General features: G+C 34.1%; 1 protein-coding gene and 1 long non-coding RNA gene across 2 annotated transcripts in view; one reads left to right on the forward strand and one right to left on the reverse strand.

Moving 5' to 3' along the window:
• Positions 1–12,920, forward strand: part of LOC139589987 (uncharacterized) — a 50,737-nt gene extending 37,817 nt beyond the window's left edge. The window contains exon 3 of the long non-coding RNA XR_011679176.1: positions 12,153–12,920. This is a non-coding gene — a long non-coding RNA (uncharacterized lncRNA). The remainder of the gene's footprint in view (positions 1–12,152) is intronic.
• Positions 1–23,721, reverse strand: part of SCFD1 (sec1 family domain containing 1) — a 50,886-nt gene that overhangs the window by 2,624 nt on the left and 24,541 nt on the right. Inside the window, exons 15-23 of the mRNA XM_071426972.1 lie at positions 18,867–18,963; positions 15,540–15,610; positions 14,566–14,645; positions 13,953–14,015; positions 12,914–12,989; positions 10,707–10,760; positions 6,272–6,324; positions 3,737–3,770; positions 2,345–2,410 (exon numbers count right to left, since the gene is read on the reverse strand). Coding sequence (XP_071283073.1) covers positions 2,345–2,410; positions 3,737–3,770; positions 6,272–6,324; positions 10,707–10,760; positions 12,914–12,989; positions 13,953–14,015; positions 14,566–14,645; positions 15,540–15,610; positions 18,867–18,963 — 594 coding nt within the window. The remainder of the gene's footprint in view (positions 1–2,344; positions 2,411–3,736; positions 3,771–6,271; positions 6,325–10,706; positions 10,761–12,913; positions 12,990–13,952; positions 14,016–14,565; positions 14,646–15,539; positions 15,611–18,866; positions 18,964–23,721) is intronic.

Here is a 23,721-nt window from a genome sequence, read left to right on the forward strand (position 1 = left end):
GACATTGTGAGGTAGTCTATTCTAGCACAGAATTACAAATAATTAGATTTGAAGGTTTCTCTTAATTCTTCTACAAAAAAATCCTGGAATGTCAAAGCTGAATGAACATTGCTTCCTGTTTCAGAAAGTTTTCAAATACTTTCTCTGTGCTTTCAGGAGCAAACTGGCAAAACAGATAGTGCTTAGAAAAATAAAGCCATGAATAAAATCTCTGTGGTATCTCCTTGCAAGAACAGAGCTGTTGATTTTTCTCTTTTTTATTCTGGAGGAAGACTGATTGAATTTGAGAATAATTAATAAGCTACATCTGTGGAAACAACAGATGCTGAAAGTCTACCACATGGAAAAGCAAATTTTGTTGGATAAGACTGTAAGTGTCACCTGGGAGAGGCACACAGGTTTCCAGGTGGTGGGAGGGAGAATAAAGGTTTTCATTAACCCTCCTCTTTTTTTCAAGAGCCATGGGCTAAGCAGAATAAAGGTGAGGGAGTCTTCCCCCTTGGGAGGTCATCTCCCACTGCTCAAGTACACAGTCTGAGTGGAGAAACATACAGCAAACTTCAGCTGTGACATTGTAGTCACAATTGTGACAACTGTGATGAAAAGCCTCTGTTCACAGGCTCCAGAAGAAGAAAGAGTATTTTCAACTTCCAACTCTCCATAAGATCTAACATTACCATTTCCATAGTTTTCAGTTTCTTCTGTTTGACAAATGACCTCCTGTTTGCCCTCTTATTCCTGTCAAACTTCTGCTTCCTGACACTTTGTATGAAGTGCTGAGTGTTTAATTTGTCATCACACCAGTGCCCTGTATACACACATACACAGCAAACCTCAGCTCTGTCAGCATGCAGTTACAATTGGGGAAGTGAACTAACCTCTAGGGGATTCAGATGTTTTTTTTTTAATAGGAAGTAACACATAGTCATCCTCTTGGGCATCTTTTGGATTGATAGAGTAGCTAAAGAGGCTTTGGGTAGACTAAGGAGCAAGCTAAACGTTTGCCAATACACTCTGCCACACTCAGATGCTTCAGTGAATTTGTTATTGAGGACAGTGATGAGTGCAAAGCCAAATCTAAATGATTTCTTTAATTTACATTTCTCTTCCTATCCTTTCCTCTATCCAGACCACCTCTGTTTCAAAATGGCTGCCTGTCAGAGGGAGAAACTCAGCACACACATTCTGACTTTGCATTCTTCAAAATTTACCTGGACATCAAACTCTCATGTGCTTTGCAGAACAACTGGTTTTCAATGACTAATGCTCCATATCCACTCTTATGTGTGAAAAGCTTCTATCCAGTCTACCAGAGGGCAGGAAAACTGTACCATGAACAAGGTTAAGATCAGGAAGAAAGAATGGTATTCTGCTGCTGTTAAATAATTTATTACCTTCTTCGGAATTTTACTAAGGTTACTTTGGCATTTTTTTTAAATTCCTGGAAAGTGCTTGAATATGACTCCTGCCTCCAAGGAACTGTAATGATTTAGTTATTTTTCTCCATCCACTGATTTTTGGTATACATCTGTTCTGCTAGTCTGGCCAGTTGGAACCAGAGAAATTAAATCTGTTACACCAGCATTACATAGTTGATTATGTATTTTCTTACTTGAGCATATGACACCTTTTATGATTTCTACACAGAATTAAATGATGCAGTTCAACAAGAATGAGCTTCTACTAACTCAGTAGGGAAAACTTCTAACTGTGGGTAAGTAATAAATGCTTAGATATTGGTGCCAATCTGATATTTGCTTTAACAGATAGTATAATATTTGCATTATGTTGGTTTCTGAAACAACATACTTTATGCACAACTAAGATTGTCATACAATAAAATGGTGTTATCTCATATTACAAAACTGCATACAAAAAAGCACTAGGGTATCTCTTTTGCAAGATTTATGAAAACTAGAGAATTCTCAGCAGTTCCTTACTTTCAAGGTTATGATATGCTACAGCTGCTTCATTTAACACCAGCACATGAAAACTACTAACACAACTCTGAAACAGGTTAATTCAGTTTGCTACATCTGTTGACAGTTTTCAATCACGTTGGTGTGTATGAACACAAAATAAAAGAGAATGCAGTTTATTTACTCAACTCCAAAGGGCAACATGAGCAAAATCCCAGAAACAGTAAGTCTTTGTGGGTCTGAATTAGTAACCCACAATTTCTACTCATTTCTTACATTCCTTTTTTCCCAGACTCTGTATAGAATAAAGATGTTAAGGCTAAGTTCATAGACTTTGTCTTCTAAATACTAAATATTACAGAAAATATGCTCTATCTGGTTTCTATCAGTAAGTTAAGGACTACAACTGACAGAAGTACACATACCTTTATGTAGTCAATAAGATTTTGATATTCAATATAGTTGCCTCCTCCAACTACAAACACTATGGCCTAAAAGGCAACAGACATATTATTAAGAGTATGCATTCAAATTCTTGAAATTTCAGTAGTGATATACCAGATAATTAAACCTACAACAAAAATCATCACAATCACACTGTGGTCTTATAAGAAACTGGATACAGAACCACTGCTTCCTATCTGAAAGAAGATATCTGAAGTTTTGGTAGGATGCAGAATAGCAAGCTGAGAGCTTTTAACATGTCACTCTTTTCTGTTAAGACCTACTCATATATATACAGTTTCAACATGTTCCTTTTGTTGTCCAGAGATGTCTCCAATGACTAGAAGAAGAGTTAAAGTCTCCATGGATGTTTATTTGGGCCATAAATAAAGTACTTCTATCATAAAGAAATATACTTTTTCATCATTTTTTCCCTTCCCACCTACTACCAGTAATAACTTCTAATACTACAGGTAAAAGCCATCAGTATTTTCTGGGCAGTGTTTAAAGGAGAATTCATGTCTGGAAAAAGGAGACTTAATAGTTGTATTATTATTGTTAGCATTCATTATCCAAAATTGTTTGACCATACTATATGAATTTTATATAGACTTTATCTTATTACTGACATTTTTGGTAGGACCATCTGTAGCTATATATATATATATATATATATAGATATATATATATATATCTATATATATATATATATATCTGTGTGTGTGTGTGTGTGTGTGTGTGTATATCTATATATCTAGGATACCACATGGTATTTCTTTTGTTCCTGAGGATAATTAGGATATTTCATGAGAAACAGGAAACATTTGTATATTGCCAAGGTAAATATTTTGCTTATGAAACTTTGTAGTAATCAGGTAAGACTTTTTCTATTTGTAAATATTTACACAGAAAAATACTGAAAGTTACAGGCATTTGTATGAAATGCTAACATTCATTATTTTGGTTTTTTTCCTTTAACTGCAGAGACTCCTTAATATAGTCATTTACATCAATTCTGTTGTTTAAGGCTGGACAAAGGATGAAATCTAGAGAGCATTCTGAAAATCTGGTCTAAAAATGGGGGATTTAAATTGCTCACTCAATTATGATATTAGTAAATCCCTGTAACTACCTTCTGGAAAATTTTCAACTTTTTTTTCTCCAGTATTAGTTAATACTTACATCGTCCTATGAAGATGAAAAGCTTCAGAATAACAGCTAATTATAATTAATACTAGATATAATTAGTCCAAGTGCTTTTTTGCAAATAAGACCTCTCATTTTCTTAATCAGGATAATAAAAAATGACTGCACTTCAGGATTTATTTATTTTTAACACATGAACATTGAAAAATAATTTCTCCGTGACTTACCTCCTGGAATGGATTTTTATTTCTTGGAACTGAACTATAAAAAATACAGCACAGATTTCATTACACATTAATAGAAATATGCACAATAAGCATCATGTACCCATCATATAAATGGACTACTATATACAATTAGACAAAAATGTAAGATAGAACAATAACTGCCTTTCCATTTGTTATGGAAAATCATTCATTCTACAGAACTGAATACATGAGTAAATAGGAATTTTACTTCATCATTTCTAATGTTGCTGTTTGAATAATAAACTTTATGACAACCATTCTTCCATAGTTTAAAAGCTCTAACTATAGTGCTGTTACCTAGGAGCAAATAAAATGAGTTAAAATGTGATCAGCATTAGTACAACTCAAGGCACCTAGAATTCCTACCTCCTGGAATCTCAACTAGAGAAGGCAGTCAGTTTGCAGTGCCTGCATACACTTACTGATGCTTCCAAATCTCAAAACCAGCTATGCAGGATCAGAATGATAAAGGGAGGAAGAGGGAAATTACAAGTTTGGGTGGTACAGACTCCTCCACTTGAATACCATGACAGGTAGCAGGTGGAGGGGGAGAAACCTCTTTTCCTGCATCACCTCGGAGCTTCAGGGGAAGGGGAAAGTGAAGAAAAAGCTGTGAAGGGTCAGTCTGCTCTCCTGCCCTTTGCTCACACACTACCACTGCCCTCCTGCCCTGTACTGACCTGCAGCCCCAAGAAGTCAAATACATCTTATGTTCTAACATAGCTTAAAACCACTGCACATTCCCCTTCAAGTTACCTTTTCCCTTATTTCAAGACCTTTTCTCGGAGTGACCAAGAAAACTGAGTCAACACAGATTCTAGTGTATCAGAAAAATAGGTTTTAAAATGGAATGGCTGTCTCTAATGTGTTGCTTTGTCTGTCAGGAATACTACAGACTTCCCATAAGTAGAACTGTTACCCCAATACTCTCATTTTTTGAGTATGATACAACAAATCCACACACATCTTGTGTCATCCTTTCAGAGGACAAAGCCTGTTTATACTTGAGGTAGGCTTTACACAGGACAGAAAGATACTGTTTTCCTAGGACTGAATAACAGCAATGCAGCTATTACTCGATTTAGAACATAGTAAGTAGAAATGTCAATATTTCTTAAAATGGGAGAAGATTAGAAAATAAAATCAGTAGCAGTAACTTTAAAATTAAATCCATTAATTATATTATTTTATATCACAATTTTGTCAAGAAAACTAACATATGTTTTTATTGTCTACAAAATATTTGAAGGGAGAATTAGGCAAACTACTGCCTGAGTTCTGCTATCATGTCCAAATACGATTTAAGGAACATAACTTGAGTTTACGTACAAATCGCAAACCAGAAATTAAAAACTATTCCCTATGACGACTATTGTAGATACACAAAATGCCACATTTATGAACTGCTGTAAATGAATATTTCTACATTGTTTAAAGCAATGTAAGAACTATAAAGAGAGGGCAGAAAATGGAAAAAACCTTTTGGCTTGAGTAAAATAAATCTTTGCACTTTTGCACAAAATCCACCAAAAACGCTATAAAAGCATCACTAATCAGTGACAGTTGAAATCAAAATGAAACATAGTACAATAGTACTTTTCTCCTTGATAATTTCAATATTTGCTTATCTTTGAAATTATATAATCTGCAATACTTTTCAATAAAACATAAATATAATTCGATATTCATGTCCTCTTACTTTTCATGTTTCAAGAACAAAGTAGAGACAGAATTTTCATACAAATAACTAAAACCAAGCCTGAATCTACTTTATCCACACTGATCCTGTAATAAAGTGGTGCAACCAAATGAGATTATTGTTTTCCCACAGGTTAAATGACAGTTATTTTTAGAAAGAATATCAAAATAAAGTATCTTCTCTGTTGCTAAGATATTAGATTAGGTGAGACTATCAGACAATTATTAGTTAAAGATACAAAGCAAAAACCAAGACTTATAAACTTCTGATGTAACTCCTCTTCCTCTCTTTTACTGGCAAAATAAACTATATCCAAGCCTCCCTTCACATACACATGAAAATAAAATGTGCACATACCTGAACAAAAGTAAATGCAGCCAAATTTAATTTTTTTTTCCAACTTAGTAACAAATTACTAAAGAAGGGTTGTATTAAAATCAGAATTGTAACTGTTTAAAAAGTGACAAGGAAATTTTGGTGCACTATCCAACGACTATTTAACTTAACAGTGTAAATTCACAAAGTTTCTAAGAAACCCAGCAGTACAACTATGAAGAACCCTAACACTTATTATTGCTAAATATTAATGCACATTCCTGTGACTAATGTACATGTTAGCACTTATTTTTTAGAAATTTTTTTGCAGTGTTATAAAAATTTATCTGATTGATCCAAGTTCCCACTTGTAAATTCCTTCAAGACCAACTGTCTTGACTTAGAATTAATGATCAAAATAATAACTTGTAGTCAGCAAGCAAAATAAAACAGATTTCTTAAGTCTTTTCATGGAGTAAAAGGAAAGAAGCAAATCTCACCTGTCACTGCCTCGCAGCATCTTGGGGTCAAAATACCGGTAGTCATCTGTCTCCTATTAAAAAGTATGTTTTTATCTCAAAAGATCGGAATTTTGGCTAATGAATTTTTGCTTGTATCTATTACATTAAACATTGTTCAAACCAGTATCATTTCCCATCACATCATTCAACATTAATTGTGGTGTCTACTAGTACTTAAAAAGCTTGTATATAACTGAACCAGTACAGAATAAACAATAGTGAGAAGCTATGAAGGGTGCTATTGAGCTTTTTATTTCTGGTTCACCTAAAATTGACTATCACACACTTTCCAAAAAATACACTGGTTGCATAATGAATCCCAACAGAAAGACAGCATGCAGAAAGAAAAATTGTTACCAGCTTTAGAGGAACACCGATGGTTAGTAACAAACATGAACATTTTCCAGGTTATGGAGATCTGCTATTGATTTAATATTATAAAACAAAACACTTCTGAGGCAATGAGTGCTAAGGACAAGACAGATCAAAATCTGCTACTGTTATGTAACTTATCCTTCTCATGTCATGATTTATGACTACTATTAAACCAAAATTAAGCTCTTGAAGAAGAAATGAGTTCCACAAAATTTGAAAAGTTTGACTCTCTAAAGTATAGAAAAAAAATTTCTTCACAGAGAACACTGAGGCACTTCCAATATTTTTATTGGCAACAAGCAGGATTTTTGCCAATTATTATGGATGAAAAACAGGACTTCTTAGTAACTCCTTCTGACAACTTCTTGGCTTTCTCCTGTTTCTATACTACATTTTCATCCAGGTACTATTAAGTTTAGTTTGTCAATAAACTGCATGCAGAACTACAGTTTATCTGTGTGCTTACATGCAAAAACCTCTGAATTCTGCTGATTCTGTAGAGCAGAAATAATACTTCTTGAGTAGTAGACAAATTATCTGGGGGATTTACTAGAACTCACATAGCATACCTACCTCTAATAGTAAAAAGTATTTAATATATATGCAGAGGTTACAGACATACAATCCATTTGATATTACAAACTTTTATATAATTATATAAAATAATCCTGTAGCTTGGCTTTTAAAAAGAAAATAATTTTGATCTAATTTCCCACTGAATCTCTGTAAAAGGCTTTTATATGTTCCACTGGGAATTTAAACTGCTGGAGCCTGCCAGCATTCATGATTTTGCAGCTTCATACCTAAAGGTGGTATAGTGACTCTGGGGTAAAGAGAGCTGGGAATGGACAGATATTGATAGACTAAAACTGAGAGGTATTTGAGAAACCTTTACCTGGGATAAAGAGTTTAACTTTCTCTGCTTATTACAGGGAATTACAGATTAATGACAGAACTAAAAATCAGAGCTAATAAACATATTACAAACATTTACTCCTGAATGTATTACTGCTGTGTTTTTTCACTGTGGCCTTGTGTAAGTCGACACACAGAGAGTGGTAAAGCAATAGAAATGTGATAACCTAGGGATTTTCCATTGTTGCTGTTTAAATACACTATTCCTGCTGAAATCAGTGCTGAGGGTGCAGGGAAAAGAAAGCGTAGTAGATTTTATTTTCTTTAACATATAGCAAGTCTGCCAAGAAAAACAAGTGTATAGCACTTTCCTTACATACAACTGAATTTGTGACTTCCCTAAGCAATTCCAGAAGAAAATAAATACTTCTGAATGTATAAACTTAGTTTTCAATATTTCAAATAAAATGGAAAAAGATCCATGGAAATGTCATTGACTGTCAGTCTGTATTTTTTTTCTGCAGAATCTAACAGGACCAATTTGGATTAGAATTTTTCTTTGTAATGCATGAAAGGTATATCCTAAGTCTGAAAGGTACCATATCTGCTGAAAGGGACAGCATTCACCAAAATACAGTTTCATTAATATATATCACAACTAAGATCTATCTACTTCTTAAGTCAATACAAATGTACACACTGTATTGACAGAGGCTAAACCACTTTGTAAAGGTTCACTTTTCAAATATTTTCCCCACTCAATAATCAAATCATTTTCTAGAAGATCCTTAGAAGGATCTCCATAACTCTATAGTAAATCATGGTCAATTTCACAGATATGAATTAAAAGTTGTGTACACTTTTGTTTGTTTATGAAGATTCAATGTTTTAACCAACCTCTATTTAATGACACCAAAACAAAGCAACTATGTTTTAGTTTTATGAACAGAATATTCCTTTATTAAAATAGGACCACAAAAGAAATGGCCTAAAAGTGTGCTTTTAACAATAAGTATTATTATTTAAAATACTCACAAGTAACTGATTACTTTTAAGGTCATCAAGGAGTGATTCTGAATATGTTTTTCAAGAAAAGGTGTAGCTATAGTTAAACAATCTAGAAAAATTTAAAAAGTTACAAGATAGTAACTTAACTTAACTTAGATCTTATGGCCCATAAGATCTGGTCTAGCTATTCTTGCTTCTGAAAAACTTGAAAAGCATGGGTGGGGTGGCATGGACTTATTTGTCCTTGCCAGAGAGACAAAAGAAACAGCAGAGACAAACAACACACAAAGTGATTTACAGACAACCTCACAGAGTTTTGTGCAGGATATCATTCTAAATAGGTTGAAGATTTCAACTGACAATACTATTGATCGAATGTTTGTGGTACAACTTGTATGCACATTTTATATATTTCCTTTATTGTTGCAGTTAATATCTAGAAAAGAAATTACTTACATTCATTGTATGTAATTACTTGACTTCTCAATAATCTGCTCTAATTTTGCATTACACCTTTTATCAGTATGTACATTTCATAGACTGATTACTGTGGTTAATACGCTTTCTTGAATTATAAAGGAGACTTTTTTCCGTGTTGTAAAAAAATAAAATCTTGAACTTTTTTCCTCTCCCTTTGTGTTTTGCCTGCAGTGCAGTAGTTTTCTATTCTGGGAAATAGAAAATGATCCCACACATCAGAAGATGAACAGAAGCCACAATGGTGTATTTCCACACATTGACCTTTTCCAGATACAATTTCACTTCTGTTGATAGTACAGCAAGTCTAAACACATTCCACAATGACTCTCTGGCTTGCTTCCTTGAGCTGAAACTTACTCCAAACTTGCTGTCAGTTTTCCTGCAGGTTAGGAGAATCAGCCTTTAGGGATTGCCTGGTCTCCTATGACTTGAAAAGTGGGACTCCCTGTTTTGTGCCATGAGTCTCTGCCATGGCAGTGGAACAGGAAGCTGCTGACTGACAGATTGGCCCAAATGCTGATTCTTTAAATGAGAAGATCAATGTTTTCTCCAAATTATCAAAGTGCTGGTAGCTGTTTTCTACTAAGTAATTGTGAAAAAATCAAGTCAGAAAAGAAACCTCATATGACTTGCAAACTTTTCTCAATCAACTCCTAAACTTGTAGCCTAAAGAAGCTAATGTTTATTTTAAAAAAATTGGTTTAATTTTTCACCTTCTTGTAAGTTCTCTATAGTTTTAATTTCAGCTTTCTATGGTAAGTGTTCTGGGTGACCTCTGCTGGTTGATTAAATAAAGTTAGCCCTGTACATCTTTTCCAAGTCTTTCAAACAGGAACAACAATCCACTAACTCTGGAAACAGTATCAGTTCCTTTGTTTGTTAAGAGAAAGCAAATTATCTTTGATTAGCTAAGAATCACGACATATATCATCTATGAAGTACAGTTTAAGAAAAGAAAGGATTACTTGCACGTTGATAATTTTCATATTTTACCATTATTTTTCTCTCTGTACATACAGTTAATACATGCAGGTGAAAGTGGACTAAAAGAATGTTTTGAATCTACTAACCAGGCCTACTTTTAGTTTTAAGTTCTAGCAAATGCCTTGACTGTGTAGCTAACACACAAGCAATTCAAAAATTTGTAACATTTAAATTTAAAATATCTGAGCAAATTTTCACAGAAACAAGGCAAGAAGAGGAATTTTCTGACAAAAACCACCTCTGCTTGTAAGAAGAATGACTGAATCAGTAGTAAAATATTTTCCTCTACATAGCAAAGTTTAAAGATGTGGGAAATGTAATTTTCCCTAATGCAACTCTCTCTAAGTATTTCACTTCTGAAGTTGTGCTCTTTAAAAAAACAAACACTTTGATGCAAAGAAAATTTTAGTCTACAGCTTAATGTAGAAATTTAGGAGCAACAGGAGCTTAGTATAACACAAGTCTTATAGAAGCTCGGATTAGGAAAAATCTAAAAAATATTCGTTCCAATGAGACACAATAAATTGTCATTGTTTAGAATATTAAAATGAAAGAGGTCTTACTAAATAGTTATGAAAATGGTGCTATTCTTGAAATACAGCATGATTGGATTTTTTCTATCATGAAAAAAATTAGCTTTCACATATGACATATCACAGCCTCAAGATTTCATCTGCTCCACCTCTCTCTATATGAAGGCAATTGTACTCACAGGGTTTGACTTCATCTCCATAAGGTTGTCCAAAATACGTGTGACTGGCAGATTCTGTAAAACATAACGTGAAATTGGTGGAATGCTTACTAAGAACTATTCCCAGGCACATCATTACTTATGCAAGAGTTTACAGAGCATCTGAAATACTCTTTTAAACAGTTTCCTCTTATGCTTTGTTAAGGTTAAGCTTATTTATTATCACCTAAATTACTTCTCTGTAAAAAAATACAAACATCTGAGGTGCATATAGCTGGGGGAAAAAGATAAGACATAAAGTGCAAAAAAGGTGTGAAGACAGGAACAGAGCTGTATTTAGGTATTACCAACATATGCAGATGTGATCAAACATGAATTCTTATTAAAAAATACGTTGCAGTTAAGGAAAGAATTTTAAAGCTGCTGCTGATAATTGTGTGATTCTAAAAAAGAACTAATTTTGTCAAAGAAATGGGTAAAAAAAGCAACCCTGGCAACAAATTTTTGGATGACCTGCAAAGGAATAAACTGAGGTAAAATTCAAGATTACTGTTCCTTATTTAACACAGGAAATGTCAGCTGGGACAAAAGATTGGAATATTAAGGAGTTAAACTACTTCAGTTATAATAAACTGAGGGTGAGTTTACATAGCAACAGGATTGGAAATGAGTCTTGTTGACAGAATGTATCAAAAGAGGACATTCCAAAGGATGAGCTACATACTACACTGGAAAATTGATGTGAATCCCTGAATTACTGAAGGAAAAATAAAAAGTTAGCTTTAATAGAAATACCACAGACCTACATTAGGCTTACAAATATGAGGAAGAAAGGCTTCTCATCTTGCTAGCCTAAAATACCTGGAGAAGAAATTGAAAAGCCAGAAAGGCACATCCTGAAAACAAAGCAAATTGGCTTTTTGCTCCCTCAGAAGGCAAAACAAGGCAAGCCATTCTGTACAGAATAATATTAACTCTTTAAAGCCACACGTTTAAAGAAATGACAAAATGTTTAATGCAAGGAGAGGAGGAAGTCTCCTGGAGACTATACTTATTTTCTATTATTAGAAGTAACAGTTTGTCTGAAGAATTCTCTATAAAATATAACACACAGGCAAGCTGCATGTTTAAATTTTCCTCAATCATATGTCATGATATACCACTGAGTTGTAACTCTGCAATGCAGCTTATCATTCTAGTCATAGTGAAATTCCTGCAGAATTAACTTCATTAACTGCACTACAAACCTGAGACCCTAATTTTAAACTTTTCTGTGATAGCTGATAACTTTCATGTATAAATTATGTGTATAACAGGCAGAATAAACAATGACAATGATATGATTAAGTAGGTCAAAAGGATAAACCTTTAGTTAAGATTTCCTTTTATTTAGTTCTAATATGTTGTATTTCTAATTTGAATTCTGACTCTTCAACTGAATTATAATATGATGATCTTTTTTTTCAGAAATCTTGATGTGAAAATACTACAGAATTAAGATTTTTAACTGTAAATAAATATTTATTTATTGCCATCTGATGAAATGACATACTGGGAAAATAATGTATCCTCTGCAGAGAAGGAGGTTTCTGGGAACCACAATTCAACATTCCAGCTACAAGTCATACAACCAGTTTCTTTTTTTTGTGCTGTTGTTGTTTGTTTTCTTTGGGAGGATGTATATTTACATGCAAGTTATGCTCAAAAATATTTTACAAAGTTAAGTGAATATTTGAAGATGGTCACGTCATTATAAACATATTTCTATTTTCATGCACATTACAAGATTATAGTTGCTGTACATTACACTCACATGGGAAAAAAGAAATGCTTTGAATTGTAAGTAAACAGAGAACTAACACTTTCAGCCTTTTAATCACTCTGAAATAGATTAACTTAATGCATGTAGTTCTAAGTAAAGATACAGATAGTTATATTTTTTGTTTATGAAGGGCTAGTCTACTTTGAGTATTCCACAGCTGATTTTTTTATAATCCTGAAATCAGTCTTAATTGCTACAAAGAGGTCTTCAAAGAAAATGTGAATTATTCATTACTTATTTGATATCTGGAAGTTACAACAGGATAGATCTATCCATAAGCAGAGATTTATGTTTACTCTTTTCACTGCACAATGAATTTTATTAATGTAACAAAGGTACTGAAATTTGTTTTTCCAAATGTTCACAGTATTCATGATAGACTTGCTAATTGTTTTTTTAAACTTACTTGTTGCTTCAGTACCAAGTTCTTCACTCCTTCCATTACAAACTGTGATCCTGTATTCATAACACGTGAAAACAGACTGAAAAAACAAAATGAAGATGATGTATGAGTTCTTTTTAATCTGTATTCTTAAGCTTTATAATGACATCCAATTCCCAATGAAATCAATAGGACCTAATTAACAAGTAATTCAGTTTGTCATAAAATATATTCTTCAACTCACATGGCAATCATGTGTATAGTATAGGAACACACTTGTAATTTACCAGATAGATCCTCACCTATCAATGGGAGCTTTGGATTTAATCCACTGAATAGTTTATTTTACACCCAATGACCAGGGTTAACAGAGAGGCTGAGTGTGTTCAACAACCTAGAGAGCATTTTCCCAAGTGAAACAGCACCAGAATTCTCTCTAACCATACTATGCCAAGATTCCTTACAACAGTGACAGGGCATTCCTGAAAGTAAAGCTGGTAATGAGGACTGAAATCCTCTGAAGAATGGGAAGATCCTAGTCCTATATCCTTACTGGATATATGTCACTTTAGCACAGTAATTTTTTTTCTCGTGTCTTGAAATAAATAACTACACCTTTCAACAAGTCAGATACCCAGTCCAGGACATTCCAGAGTGTCCTTGCACCCCTGACAGTCTCCAAACCCAAGAGAGAAATGATTTTGAATATACAGGGCTGTTTTTATCTTCTGCCACTGACTACTTAGGGCTCAAAGTGATAGCTGTCACAGATCCAGTTCCTGCTGCTGAATTCCTCTCCTGTGAGAGTACATTTAATGTGCAGGTGCAGAGAGCACTGTATTAAGATAGTTTGTGAATTTAGTCCCAGATCCTTTTATTTTCCTCTCTTTGTGTACTATGCTGTTAAGGGCAGATGGGTGCTTGTAATTGTCTGTAACTTAAAAATTTTACAAATAGGGAGATGTTTTGTTCTGGGCCTTGAAAAATGCTAACCACACTTTCAGCACTACTAAAATAGGATAAAAGAACCCAAAGGCTTACAAAAAATTAATCAAAAGCATACCCCAAAGGTTTAGGTGTAGCGTTTCCATAGCTGGTTGGAGCTGAAGCCATCTTAGTGAAAGCTCTGTGAAAGCAGGGATAGAAATCAAATATTTATCTAAGGCACATACTTCTGTAGAATGTTCCACTCTAGTCATCTGAAAGTGAAAAAACTTCTGCATTTTGAACTCTTTCAGGAAGTAACTATTTATTATATGCATCCCTCTTGCCTACAAATACAATAGGAATTAGATTCTATAGTTAAAGACAAGTATTTCATTTAAATACCATGTAAAACTACAGTAACTGATATCCAACATGACTCCCTGGTATGAAAATAAAAAACTTTGGGGTCTGAACTAGCACAACTTTTCAATTAATTCAGTAAGTTGTTTCTGTCCTGGATCATTAAGGGCATGTCCTGTTCTATAGTGTTCTGGCACTACTGGAGCTTAGTTTTAAATTAAGATTTGCATGTATTACCAGAACAGTAACAGTAAAAACTTATACCAAATGAATATTTAAGGATGATTTACAATTTAAGACAAATAACACATAATTCCTGAATACAGTGCTGGGTTCTATATTAACCTCATACAGTTAGCCTCATACAGAAGAAAAAAGAATTTACTTACTTCCATTGTTTTATGTAGCTCAAAGGAGCAAGATTACAACCTGCATCCATCAATGCTTTTTTATACTGCTCCAAGTCAATCTGAAATCATAAAGTGGAGAATTATAAAAGGTTGAAGCTACTCTTGACTCCATGTACTAAGACAAGATATCCTTATCTAAATATTAAGTAAGTAGTGCAAAGTTATAGCATTGACCCAACTTAAAAAGTAATTATGAATCTTAACCCCATTTCCTACCAAGTACGGAAATGCAACCTGAAATTAAATTTGCCATGAGCAGATTCCATTAAAACTAACAGTATTTGTGGAATTAAATCCTGTGCACTTTCAGATATGGAACAATGTTTATACTAGCACCAACAGAATGCTGGTTTCTGTACAATGTCAAAACAGTAAAAAATAAACAAAGAGGAGATAATATACATTAATACAAATACTTTCTATTTGCCTAACCAAAACATTTTTTCCATCAGATAATGTTTTTATAGTGTAAGAATTTTCCTTGAAATTAATCATCCTAAGTTCAAAAGAAATATGAAGAAATTGTTTCTTGAATTACTCAGATATTGGCAGATGCATTTCTCTTTCATTCTCCTGCTAGTCAACTGACTCAATCATTCTTGAATATATGAAAATGAAGTGAAATGAGTCATATTTTTGTTTTGCTTTACCTACTTCTTTGAGTAGTGGAGCAGAGTAATAGAAAGCATGCTAAGATGTGTCTTGCAGTAACTCTGATCTAAATATATCACAATGTAATATTCCTTCTTACTAGCCATTCATATTCTTTGTAATGGTGGCTAAAGCTTTGTGAGCGGATTTCCTGGCAATAAGACAAAATTTATTTAAAGTTTTAGTATTTCCTGAGCATTTCATACTTCCCTTTGCAAAGAAACAGAAATATCTACTTTGTGCTGATATGAAAATCCTTTGTGGTAGCGTCTGGTGTTGGAAGCTGTAAAGAACATAGGTACCTCTGAAGGTGCCTGAGCTGAGCTTATGTAATAGATGAGAAATAATCGCATTTTGTCTTCAGGAGTTCCTGCTGCAGTAAGAAAGAAAAAAAAGAATTATAAACTACAATTGTAACTATGCTACTACATTAACTGCTCTTCAGCTGCCATACATATGTATTGACAATAAATGTTATTGATAACCATGTGTATAATGGCAGACAATTTTTTTTAAGAGTTGGGTTAGATGTGCTCATTCTTTCTGCAAGTTTTACACTTCCCCCTTTTGTCTGTAGCAAATATTATTCTTCATATAACATAATAAATAAATTGTGTAGAGAAATTATGACTCATTTTATGTGGAGATTGCAAATATTATCTGTAAGTAGGTCCATGAAAAAGCAGACTTAAGAAAAATCATAGAAGTAAAAGCCTCAGCATATTATTTTTTAGCTCTACAACTTGCCTACACAGCTCTATGGTTCACTGTACTGAAATATCTGAGGACTGCAAAAGCACTTATATGAACCTCTGACAGGAAAAAACCCCATGAACTTCCAACTTGCCTTCAGAAAGGATTTGACCTCCTAAATCCTCTTTTGTTGGAGAAAACCACTTCCCATTCTTGGGAAGCATTATTCATATGCAATCAAAATTCATCTCTAGAGATCAAAAGGTTGATGTAGCCATTACTTAGAATATAAATTATTACATCAGATTTTGAACACTTTTTTATTTTTCTAGATGAGAATCACTGTGAGTAAAAACAATAGTTTCAAATGAAGTTTTCAGAAGAACAACTTCTCAAAACAAACATTTCAAATTAAAATTCATTATAAAAGCCTGATACTTTCAGTACAATATTTTATAAGACTGCACTTACTTGTACTTGTGGGTAAGAAAATGACTTTTTTTCCTGTTTTTCTTTTTCTGTATTGTTTGTTTTGGGCTGTTTTCCCCTACTATGGAATGTGGATTATGTCAGCAGGAGACCATCTGACCTAATCTGCAACTTTTATTTATAAGTGAGCATATATTTAGTCTGGCAGAAGTTAAGAGTAAGCACTGTCATAATGAGCATTTATGACTTGGTAGAATCTTCTCAAAGTAGGTTTTACTAACCTTTACCAAATACCAGTAAGTCAGAAGATCAAGAACTGAAGAAACTTTGTATTATCAATACCAAAAGCCAGCTTTCAAGGTACAGATCCACCTGAAATTCACTTGGGCAAAAAAAGCTGTCATAAACAGCTGTAAGACTCAGGTCAATTGCCTGTCAAATATTCACTACTTTTTTCTAGACTACGATCTGTGACAACACAGAGGCAAACTGCTCAACATTCTGAAGAAAACCTAACTTGGCAAACCTAGAATGGACCACTTTTTCAACCACTTATATTCAGCTGAAAAATCAGCAGGCAGCCCCTAGCTTCCATTTTATCCCTACTCCAGGGTATAGTAATACCCACTAAAGTGGGAGGCAGCTGATAGAGCTAATAGAGTGGTAGATGAGAACAACACGGTAACAAATGGGAGGCTGAAGCCTGCAGCTGTAAAGTGGTCACATCTAAGAGCTTTCATCAAGAGCTCTGCAGATCCCATTGTCCACAAGACAAATATCCCCACACATTGTGCCAATAAATAATCCACCAGAAGCACAGGAAGACTTGATGTATTATTCCTTAAAAATGTTTTTTGGTGGTATTTCTCAGTGAATCCCACAATATGAGGCTGGACAGTTTAACAAGACAGCTTGCCTGGAAATAATCACCATGGTTTAACTTAAATCTTTTTCTTACATAAACTTAAACCTAGACAATGAATATAAAATGCCAATATAATACTGTGAAAACTTAGCTTATGAATACTTAGCTTATGAAGAAAAACTCTAGCTTATGAATCTAATCTTTCTCTTGCATAAAACCCAGGAACCTTGCCAATAGGAATGTTGGTAAGATACCTCAGGCTTGGAAAACAACTTGCTCTACACTGAACTCTAAAAAGGCATAGAAAATGTGGATTCAAGTAAGAAGTAATTGTATTGATACTTAATAAAAGTACAGATTATGCATATTCTTATTAGCTTCAAATAAAAAATGAATGTATGTACTGAATTACAGCCTGATGTCTGACATTAGATTTTCTGAAAGCTTATTAGTTTCTAGACTTGACTTATTATGAGATCTTTAAAATTTTAGCTCAGATTTCTACCAACTGTGCACTATTTCTCCTACTGCCGTTTGATTATACAGCATGGACACTATTAAAAGATTTTTGCCAAATGTCAGCAGGATGTATATACACTCTTTCTACAAATATGAATCATTATACAAACTCCAAGCAGGCATTAAGCTCAGTATGTAGCTGTAAGACTACACACATAATCATGCACTAACAAAACGTTTTCTTGAAAAGCACGCTGGAAAAAAAGCAGGAACCCTGGGTCTCTAAATGCTTGAGGTTTGCCAACATAATTGCCAGTATGCAGACAAGTCAGAGATCCTAATTTAAGTTTTACAATTTTGCTCTGCCTGTTATTTTCTTCCAGCCAGCTGGTATCAGATCATACTGAAATCTGTCAGAGTGTTTTGGCATACATCAGGCTGTGACAGATTGAAAGAAGAATTGATGCTGAAATAGTACAAAAAGCTGAGAGGTCATTAGGGTCAGCCTTTCAGAGGAAGACCCCCAGTGACTCCTGCTAACAGAGAACCCGAGCACCCCTGGTGTGCAATGTTCTGGTATGTCTGATCCCTCTCTGACACAGAAGCTGGGATGCATTGCTTGTGCTCTTACATGATCAAAACAGACATGGCACAGCTGAATCAACACATGCAAAGCTTCAGGTGAGTCCAGTGAACTGGCCAATTTACACCTTGTGTCCCTTCTCTCCACTTGTCCCATTCATCTCTTTCCTCACACAAGCAGGATCTACCTACATTACAGTCCCTTGATCTGGTCAAATTCTATGATGTTTTCATTGTGCTCGTGAGGTATGTATATATTATAAAACATGCGGGAGGATTTTAAAGAATTAGTATTGTTCAGACCACAGAATGCCATGCTACACTACTAAATACTGCAAAAGCACATAAAATAAAATATATTGACCTTCCAAAATAAGGGGTTAGGATAGGATTTTAGTAGAGCTGCAGAAGTAGCTAATATTTTGGATAATACTCAACTGAAGCATTAAACTCTCTAGACTGCTACTGAAGATCAATCAAAAGCTGCTTTGGTTACAAATCTTGCACAGGTTGCTTTTTACCAACCCTGAAATCCAAGCAGGTATAGATTTATTGGATAGCTTAACAAATTTTATACCAAGTTCAGATTTAAAGTACTCACCATCTGGGTCAGAAATCATGTCCAGAAGAGATTTATCCAGAGTGGATTTGCTCATTATTTTTTCCTCATATTCAAAATACACATCCAGCTTTCGACTCTGTTAAAGAGTAAGTGTTAGGGTTAGCATCTTAAAATTGTGAAAGAATATTTATTTTCTCTTTCAAGAAGGATGCAGTTTAAGTTAAAAATACAGTTTTAAAAATTTTATTTTTATAATAAAATACATTAAAAAAAAATACATTTTACATATATTTTTAAAATACATTATCAGTAAAAGTAACTAATGCTTGTATTATAATATGCTTTTATTAACTCTCAGAAAGTTGATGTGTATTTAATTATCATATAAAAAAGTGAAAAAGCAAGTTAACACAGGGGTGTCTGCTGTGAATATTGAACTGGAAGAGAACCTTTGTTTTCAACTATGGCTTTGCTGCAGCTGAAAACTATATGCCATCATACACATTGCTATGTTGTAAAAGGAAAAAATAATGGTCAAGTGAATATCATGTCCAATTTATTCTGAACCTCCAGGCTCCCAGGCCACAAGACAATTATTCAATGCAGATAAATATGGGAAATTCCTTTATACAATAAGGCATCATCCCGAAGAAACGTCGGCAACTACCAGCTTGGGCTGGTACAGAAATTCTACCTCAGATCAAAGGCTTGCCATAATTCACTTACACTAAAGATGGAGAAGTTTATAGTTAGATTATCTTGTTGACACTGGAAAAGAAGTCTCTCATTATACAATGACACATCTAGATGTTGTGAAAATCCTTTTTAGGGAGGATGGCACAGGGACTACACAAAATTATTGAGGCAAAAGCTTTATGGAAGACATCACATTGCCATGCAAGTAATGACTGCATTGCAGCACATCTGCACAAACAGACAAGCTTTGCACTTATTGATCATGATCTTACAAGCTAAAAATAGAAAAGTGCACTCCAGAACTTATTTTAAAACATTCCACTACAATGCAGATCATTATGTGTGTTTAAACATGAAAATGTAGCATCACAACCAATGTTACAGCTACTCAGCTTACAAAACCTTAGTATCTGGTAACTAACTAAATCCTGATGTTTGAACACATTCAGCCATGTATTGGCTCCAACAGGAGATTGGCAGAGTGGATCTCCATCTCACTGCTTTGGAAGTGTGTCAGGTCCACACCATTGCTGCTGTGAGACTGAAATGATATTGCCAGAGAGAGCAAGAGTCACCTTGTTTTTCTTGGGTTAAATGATTTGAGAAATTTTGCCTGATAATGCCAAAGCATTTAAAACTGCTATTTTTATTCATATATTTTATTTTATATTTTATTCAGTGCAATTGTAGTTGTAATGACGGGACATAAAAACTTTAGAAGTCTGGTTTTCACATATTTCTGAATTCTACTAAAATTATTCCTGAGATCACAAATAAAAAATTAATTTCAAAAAAGTTATTTTACCACCTCTCCAAAAAAAAAAAAGGTATTTCTCCAGTGTAAGGCTATCAGGATATTTCACCTTCTGAGTACTGTAAGTTCCTCAAAAAAAGAGCTAGAGAAGAGAAAGCAAAGTAAAAAAGATATGAATTACAAGAATATTTTTATATTGAAAGCATATGGTGATTAGCTTATGATGCACGTAGCTATACAATGCTTCAATTTCTCAGTTGCCACTTACTGAACTCCTTGAGAAGAGCATTTACTTGCAAAGCAACAACTTAATTTAAAGTTTTTGTGGATGCTTGCAATTATAGCTTATAAAGTAAATCACCATGAAGAGCACTCAGAGATGACCCCCTGCTACTTTTAGGGGCAGAAGGATGTCTTCTGTTGATTGTTATAGTGACTATGACTACATAGAAGATGCCTGAAATGAGGAGAAAAAGAAAAAGGACTAGAGCTTCCTTCAAGCTATATTTAACTTGAGTTTATGTTAAAAGAGCAGTATGAAGTCTGAATAGAACCCAGCTACCAGCCTTTTTCCAAGACCTTACATCACATGTAATTTGGTATCTGGTAAACCATGTGAGACCTCAATTCTACAGCACCTTGGAGATTTTCTGCATTACAGTTTCCTTAAATCTCTCTACAGACGTAAAGCAATTGCAAAGAAACTAATACAAATTTTTAAGTATTTCCATTACATTCACTTGCTTTTTGTATTTCATCTACATTAGTATATCGTGTTATGTGAGGCTAAATTCAATGTTTTTAAGTTTAAAATATTTTTCCCCGACAAGAGGCATCCAATAAAAAAGGGATTGTCTTGCAATGTGGAAATTTGATCTTATAAAGTTAAATATATTACTGTTGAATTTGGCAAAGCCCATATTATCTTAGCTGGTGATCTGTTTACGAGAAATTTATTCAGATGCCATGTAAAAATGTGCAACATAAAAAGATTCACTGATTCTCTGTATTTGTTTACAGATCAACTTCTAAATAAAATTTTGTAATTTAAACATCAATTTCAATTTTAAGAACAGACTGACAATTGTTAACTTACTTGGAGCACAGGCTAGGTAAAATTCTTCTCAGCCATGTGCAACTTTATGACTGTTTGACTACGGCTGCTGAACAAAAGAGATTACCAGCAACAAAGAAAATTCACTGGTTGCATATATGGGCTACACTTTGAGCCTAAACTGAAACATTAATGATACATGTACACTCACTCTCTTCAAAAATTTTGCAGAATTACTTCTGAAGTGTGAACTCAGCACTCTTTGGGGGAAAACCCCCAACTGAAAATCCCAAAACTTCAGGTCCATGTTTCTTTTTCTATCCACTATTTTTTTTTCTATCCACAACAGGGACATCAGAGGTAAGCAGCAATGTAAAACTTTTGAGACTCTGATGTGATAAACTAAAGGGATGGATCAATGTGGTAAGCCTATTCAGCTGCTTCTTCATTAGATAACTAAGAAAGTTACTAGCAAAGATCTAATTAGGGCAATAATTTTTGCTAGGAATTGGATGGACACCTAATCAAATTTCACATGGGTTACTGAATAGCCTTAAACACAACTAGTTACCTTTTGATAGATATCCCAGATATGCCACATCAATGAGACAGTTTTCGAAGAGCCAACTTGTCTAAGAGGTGCTGATAAGAAGCAGATGTCCCATTTAATTTAAATAAGTGCAATTTTGCTCACTCAATGGCAAACTCACAGGCATGCCAAGAGGAAAAGCTGGGGAATAGGAGCTAAACAATCCTGTAGATTCAATAAAAAACACAGTAAAGAATATGTTCTTATGGGTGCCAAACTGGCAAGCAATGTGAAGAAAATCAATAATAATAAAAAATAATAAAATAAAGATGCATTTACTTTTACAGTTATTCCTTTTCTGACTCCTGCTCTTGACTTTCTATTATGACATCTTGTTCCACACCAATCTCATTCAAGAGACCTTTCTGGCTGCCCCTTCAGAAACAGGATCCTACATTGCACTTAAAATGCCACACTTCAGATGCTTTTTAAAAAAAAATATATTTGTGAAAGTTTTCAACTTATCATCTTTAGAAATAGGCTGTTCGTAAGCCAAAACTTATTTTAGGGAAAATTACTGAAGGGCATGGGAAAGTCTACTTGAGCACTGTACTCCAAAAAGAACACGATTCTTTTTAAAGCAAGTAAGTGGAGGCAGGACCCATTAAAATCTCTTAGAGGGTAATTTTTGTAGAGACTTGCTGGAAGCTCTTCTATCCTCTTTACACTACAAAAGTTCTTAATTTTAGAGAGAGAGAATATGCAGAAGAGAGAAGACATTTTCTAAGAAACTGAGGTCCTTTTTAAAGATGCTGACAGAGAAAGACCAGAAATAACCACCTCCAGAAGGAGGGAGGCTGGGCAGGTAATCACAGTGTGCTGCTATGGAGGGGAAGAGAAACTCTGGAAGAAGGCTGGGAGTGGCAGACACAGCCAATTCCTTTTCACTGAACTGCACAGAATGATGATTGGAAGGTCACTGTAACTGAACTCAGGAAAAGCTGTTGTAACTAGAAGGTTAATGAATTATCAGTTCTGAACTACAGAAAAACAGCCTGGCCGACTATGATGTACATATTTCACAAACACATACCATTTCACGTGGTGTAAGACCAAAATGTAAACTTATTTAAAACAGAGTACTTAAAATAGTGGAATTCCTTTAAAAATATGAATTTGAAAAGTTGAAAGGCTATTGTCAATCCCAATTAAGGGGATCTCAATTAAGAGATCATTCAAAGTATCAGACCTTGAGATCAAGCAGAAGTAGAGATACATAATAAAACCATGTAGGAATTTTAAAAATAACCTAAGCCAAATACAAGTAATTTAATAATACATATAGATTTATACATATAATTTAACAATACATATAAAAATCTGCCACTTAAATACTACATCTGTAGAATTCTAGCAAGAGATTATCTAATCTACCCCCCAACCACCATTTTACAAAAGTGTATGTGTGCATCTTTTTATATTTATGATTTAACATACATCAGTAATTCTATTCATATTATAATGACATGCAAAGATATGCATTACTTGAAACTTTAAAGCAGCTACACAGGCAACTGTAGCTCTAAATCTGTTATCTGTTGGGTACAGACCTTCAGTCTCCAGCTTCAGCAGCGGAAAAAACCAATAAATGCAAAACAAGGATGCATTTGTTCTAAGCACTGACAATAAATACTTGATAGCTTGCTTCATGAAAAAGTGATGCATACTTTCCATTATTTCACTAAATCTTAAGCCAAAAAACTGCCAGGACCCGTAAGTATGTGATTAATTTCTGGTTTTCTCTTGCTGTGTCTTAGAAAATAATCCAAGAGAATGTGGAAAGCAGCTGTAAACTGAACAT

This window comes from Agelaius tricolor, unplaced genomic scaffold (assembly GCF_023055355.1).
Source record: "Agelaius tricolor isolate 1412-34295 unplaced genomic scaffold, bAgeTri1.0.p SCAF_5, whole genome shotgun sequence".
Taxonomy (NCBI): Eukaryota; Metazoa; Chordata; class Aves; order Passeriformes; family Icteridae; genus Agelaius; species Agelaius tricolor.